The sequence below is a fragment of the Culex quinquefasciatus genome, chromosome 3 (assembly GCF_015732765.1).
Source record: "Culex quinquefasciatus strain JHB chromosome 3, VPISU_Cqui_1.0_pri_paternal, whole genome shotgun sequence".
Taxonomy (NCBI): domain Eukaryota; kingdom Metazoa; phylum Arthropoda; class Insecta; order Diptera; family Culicidae; genus Culex; species Culex quinquefasciatus.
Window position 1 is genome coordinate 144,726,614 of NC_051863.1, and position 6,000 is coordinate 144,732,613.

At 35.7% G+C, this 6,000-nt stretch overlaps 1 protein-coding gene across 1 annotated transcript in view; it reads left to right on the forward strand.

The window, feature by feature from the left end:
* Window positions 1–5,072, forward strand: part of LOC6040611 (cyclin-dependent kinase 14) — a 242,186-nt gene extending 237,114 nt beyond the window's left edge. The window contains exons 8-10 of the mRNA XM_038259731.1: window positions 39–251; window positions 316–495; window positions 3,805–5,072. Coding sequence (XP_038115659.1) covers window positions 39–251; window positions 316–495; window positions 3,805–3,872 — 461 coding nt within the window. The 3' untranslated portion in view covers window positions 3,873–5,072. The remainder of the gene's footprint in view (window positions 1–38; window positions 252–315; window positions 496–3,804) is intronic.
* Window positions 5,073–6,000: the final 928 nt, after the last annotated feature.

Here is a 6,000-nt window from a genome sequence, read left to right on the forward strand (position 1 = left end):
ACAGACTTTCTCAGTTTCAAATTTTCAATCCATTGCAGACGTACTGCTGGGCAGCACCGAGTACTCGACCTCGCTGGACATGTGGGGCGTCGGGTGCATATTCGTCGAAATGATCACCGGCATGCCGACGTTCCCGGGCATCCGGGACACGTACGACCAGCTGGACAAGATTTTCAAAATCCTCGGCACGCCCACGGAGGAGTCGTGGCAGGGCGTAACGCATTTACCGGGCTATAAGCTGCATATGTTAGGTAACGTCGCACGATACAATTCACCTCGAATCATGACTGATTACCTCAACTTCAACTTTTTTAGGCTTCTTCAAACCCCGCAAGCTAGGCTTAAGCTTTCCCCGGCTGTACGATATTATCGAGGGTGAGATGATGGCGAGTGCGTTCCTGCAGCTGAACCCGGACAACCGGATAAGCGCCGAGGACGCGCTCCGGCACCCCTACTTTGCTCCGTTGCCAAAAAAGCTGTACGAGCTTCCGGATGGTGAGTACTGCACTTTTTCCTACAGGGCAATAGTTCTCTATGATTTTAACATTATATAAATATTTTTTCTTGGCTTATGATTAGGGCTAGTGATTTTTCGCGATTTCGCGGAAGCCGCGTAATCCGTGAAATTTGCCCCTGGCCGTGAACTTTAGTAAATACCGTGAAATGCCACGAAACTTGAAATAATTATTAAAAATCACTTTTCAGAGCAATAAAGCATTGATTAGTTTTATTCGTACGCTTTACAAGTTCCCAAATTAAACAAAAATGCAAGGCAAATTTAGATTTTTTTTTTTGAAAATATTGTTCATTACAATATTTTTTGATGTACAGATAATTAACTGAAAATTTCTAACAAAATTTCTTAACTTCGCACAATTCGAAAAGAATGTAAAATAACGTTATTGAAAACAACAGTAAAAGAAAAAGTAAACATAAATATCTGTTTTATATTTTGAAGATAAGAGAATTTTTATATTTGGTTATAAATTAAGTTTTTTATTCAATTGGGTTAAAATAAAATACAGGTTGAAATAAAATTTGCATTTTGTATGGTATCATCGCCCCGTGGCGTGGTGGTTAGCGGCTTCGACTGCCCATCCCCAAGTTGCTGTGGGACGTGGTTTCGATTCCCGCCTTATCCTTCTGGCCTTCTATCGGATGGGGAAGTAAAACGTTGGTCCATTTGCGTAAAAGAGGTTTTGGGTGACTCACCACACATAACCTTCGGACGCTTAGAAATGAGCAGAAACTTGCAACAGAGCCCACAAAAGACCCGGGGGTCGTTAAAGTGGATTGCTTTGCTTTTTATGGTATCATCATTTTTAGGAATAATGTAAATAAATAAATGCTGCAAATGAAATTTACCTGATCTTTGTTTGAATGCAAAAATTATCTTTATTTATTTATGTTACATTTATTTTGCTGATTCTACTTTTAGGTTTTACAGGAATCATAATTTGGCTGACGTAAATTCTGCATAATTTCAAAAAAAAAATAGCCGATATTTTTTGGAAAAATTAATATTATGTGTGAGGTGGTTTTATTTGTATCTTGAACTACTGCTTACTCTTTTAGACACTTTGCTGTATATAATTATGCTTGAACAAAGTATTTAAATGTTTATTTTGAGCAGATTTTAGAGTGCCGTGAAATTGCCGTAAAATCCGTGGTTTCAAAAACTAACATGCCGCGTAATATCGATTTTTTTTGCCGTGAAAAATCACTAATCATATTGACTTTGGTGTATTCCGAGCATGACCAAACAACTGACAAAAATATACATTTCTTCTTATGTCATGTTATATGGATATGTTACTGGAACCCTGATTAAAAGTCTTATAACGAAAGAAATGATCCCAAAGTTTCGATCGAAACATAAGTAAATTTGTGATGGATAAATAATGTTTGACATTAGCTCTCCAACTTTGCACAACTCGTTTACACTGAAAAATTGTTCACGCACGGTTAAAACACATAAAATTTCAAAAAAAGTTATGTTCCAAACAAAACAAACCATTTTGGGTTGTTATAATTTTGATAAGAACATAAAATATCCCTTAAATTAACATGAATCACGATTTTTTACAGTTGAGAATTGGAAAATTGTTCCATCTCCTGGCGTGGAATAATCGCAAAAAAATCTTTTTCGCTTGCAAACTTTCTTCACTCGCGAAAGAGAGAAGAGACGAAACACGCAAACGAAAATCGCGCCAGTACTTCTTTAAGAAAATCAATCACTTGAAGATTTTTTGTGAATGTCTTATTATGTTGTTTCTTTAAATAATTTATTATGTTTTATTCACACACATTGTTCATCTATAAAAAGTGACAGGTCATTTTCGACGTGTGACGTTACACCTACAAGTGTAGTATTGAAAAAGATGTTCCGCCGAATAACCAAGATGATGATTTTTTTAGATTCCTCTTACCGATCTTTCGTGCTTAAACTATTGTGAAATTTTCTGATCTTTTCAATTAAAAAAATCCCAAATTTTAAAATTTAGCTGGATTATTGAAAATTTCTAAAAATAGTTTTTTTCTTATTTGTCATTTTAAATTTAAGATTTTTGAAATATCATAAATTTCGCAAAAGTATTATTTTTTTAACTTTGAAAATTGGATCAATAGATTCCGAAATATGATCAGTTGAAAATTACAGGCTTATCACTTCGAATTCTTTGTAAGGCTATATCTCAGAAACTAATTGCCCGATTTTCAAAGTTTCTGGAACAAAATTATTGGAAATTTTCTCAGCTACACTCAACCCCCGGTGGTGGGTCACTTTTTCGTTTGACACTTTTTTAGTTTGTACCCCGCTGGTTGATCAAAGTCAAACTAAAAAGTGACGAACTGTCACTTTTTACACGGCGCTCACGCACACTATCAAAACAAACGTTTGGTTGTGTTTGTGAACTCCGTGTAAAAGGGGTGTCAAACTAAAAAGTGACCCCGTTCGTTTGACAACAGTTGGTGCCAAACCATCGGGGTTTGAGTGTATTCAAAAATAGCTTTTTTTTTCTTTCAAGAAGTATTTTTTAAGATGCAAAAAAACGAAATGAAATCTTAAATTATACTCAAAAGTAATTTTATTACTTCACTACTGTTGGAAAAAAATTTTTTTTTTTGCGAAAACAAATTCGTATTCGAAAATTGAACCTAATTGACATTGACAGGATTAGAAAAAAAAAGCCTAAACTTAATAACCTGGGTGCTGAAAAGACAGAATGCGTAACGTGATTTCCGAATGATCCACACTACAACAGCTACAACACAGCTGTAAACATAAATAAAGTGTACAGCTATGTTCAAGCTCAAGCGTGACATATTTTCTAAATACTGAATTGATTACTTTTTGAAACATTTTGGGCATATTAAAATTATACATTTTGTTGTAAAATCAAGTGTTCCGCGATTTTTAAGCGTGCACCAAAAGTTGGGAGATCACAGAAAGTTTATTTTGGCTTCCATGTGACGATAAAATGCATTGAAAGTGGGTGATTTTTTTGTGATTCAACAGTAACGATATCAGGGGTGACATTGGGTCGGGGGGTGAGTCATACAAATTTCAGCAGCAAACCCAGACAAATGACAGATTTTTGAATATTCACAATATTTGCATGCAGTTGTTCACAAATGTACCATTTTGTTATTGAATTCAATATATCTTTACTGAACATTTCTCATAATAATTTTATTTCTTTTACATGTCAAGTGGTATGCCTAAATGCATTTCAATTTGTTGTAACACAAATGATCATATTATTCTCAAAACATTGTTTTCTTTCTCTGCCCTCTTTCTCACAGAGCTGTCCATCTTCACCGTCGAGGGTGTGTACCTTCAGCCGGAGCCAAACCGTCACCACCATAAATGAGAGTTAAGACAAAGTAAAACCCTAGATGCAATACGTTATTACTGTTAGTAGTGAATGCATAGTAGTTCGGCCCCCTGTCCCCCCTTCCTCATCCTACCCACACTCACTCTGTTTGCTTGAGGAGGCGGAGGAGGAGGGAGAGGGCAACGAGGGTGAGAGCGTGTAAAACAAGTAAAACAAAAAACAAGTTGAGTAAAACAACAAGAAAGATTTAAGGTAACACTAAAATACTGAACTAATACAAGCACACGTGCACCATGTGCCACACCCCTGCGTTCTGCGTTCTGTGATCAAAGAAACAAACAAAAACAAAAATATAACAGAAGGATTCGCGCGAAGAAAAAAATGGAATTTAACAAACTACGGAGGAGAGCACGTACCCGGCCAAGCAGTTTGTTCCAGTGTTAATCAAACTAACGCGCATGTTTTGAGCAGCACTCGCTCTAGATTTTTTTTTCTTTCATCTTCCAGCAACGCATAGTTTTCGTTCTTCTCTATTAACTTTTAACTCGAGAGAATTGTATTAAAAAACCGTTGGATTATCCTATTATTTTTTTATTCGTTTCATAAAATCATCCCGCATATAGTTTAGTTTTAGTAACAAAGCAAAAAAAGCAGTTTTAAACCCATTTTTTGAATTATTTCACGCGATAGGGAAAATGTATTAGAATGAAGCGAAGCAAAGTTTATTATGTTTTAGGTAAATCAGAGAAAGTGAAGAAAGAATTAACAGTGAATGCGCAGGTACCGTTCAGTTCCTGAGTTGAGATCTCGCCCCGCGCGGAACAGGAGTCGGAAGTGTAAGGCTATAAGGAAAGCAATGTAATAAAGAAAACGTGATTTCAAATATGCATATTATATTCAGTTAAGACTAATACACACACACATTTTCTTTCCTCTTTTTGATTTTGTTTTCGCATCTAGAGTCGTTTTTTGTTCTGTTCAAACTGGCTCGGCAGCAGCTGTTGAACAGCTCTTTTTAATATTGAAATTCAGGCAAAATTAACGTTAGCAAAGGTCTCTAGATTCAAAGATAGTGGAATGAATGATTGATGGGAGAGAGCGAAGAGGGCGAGAAAGTGAGGTCATTTTATATGCAATTGAGCGATGAACGTTTTTATAGGACAAAATGAAAAGAAAAAACTAGCGAAAGAAACTCTATTGGACGACGGAATAAACAAATAATTTCATTTATACACACTTTTCGTTTACACGCTTTACTTTTGTTTTCTAGCATTCCGAAAGCTTTTGTTGACTCCTTAATTTAGTTTAACCATGTTCTCATTTCATTTTCATCTCAAACAGAGTATCGCAAAGACAGCGAAAAAATTTACCAAACGTAAACTATGTTGGAATGAACCTTCAACCCAAAGGCAACACACACAAACCAACTCCTCAGGGATCGAATATACACGATTGACGTTTTATCGTGTGTTTTACAAACGGAAAAAGTCACTAAACTTGGGAAAAAAGGAAGAGATTGATTTGTGGGAACAAAAGCGTGAAACCCCAGCTCTAATTCGCAGATTATTCGAGTAGGTTTAACTCTTCCATCAAGTTCAAAGTGCTGTGCTGTCCACGAGTAATTGTTTTCTCAGTTTTGAAAATATTTCTTTGGTTTCATTAGTTGAACAGGTGAGTTCGTTTTATTAATTATTTTATCAAATATTCGGCTATGTTTAACGGATTTTGGTTCATATTTCTCCATATGTTGTTCCTTAAAAAACGTCCATCCTTATCTCGTGTTTACACAATCCCGAGTGACATTTTCTTTTTCTCTCTCATTTCCGCATTCGCGATCATCCCTCCACAAAACAAAATTTTCCAACGCAGTTTAACGGGACGTAATCCGTAGTCACTTCCCAATTCCCCTCTTGCATTCTTTCATTGCGGTTTTCTGAGAATACAAAATAATCTTCGGCGAGTATGCGTGAATCAGGAAACGAGAAGAAATGATAGAAAGCGAATACTTTTTCTAACAATCATGATATAAAATAAGATAATTTACAAACTATAGTGACGGTCGCTATACTCCCTGATATGTTGATGCAGGAATCATCAAATGATAGTTTTTTTTCTATCACACACTATTTTTTATTCTCGTAACACTAAAGAAGTAAATTTGCAA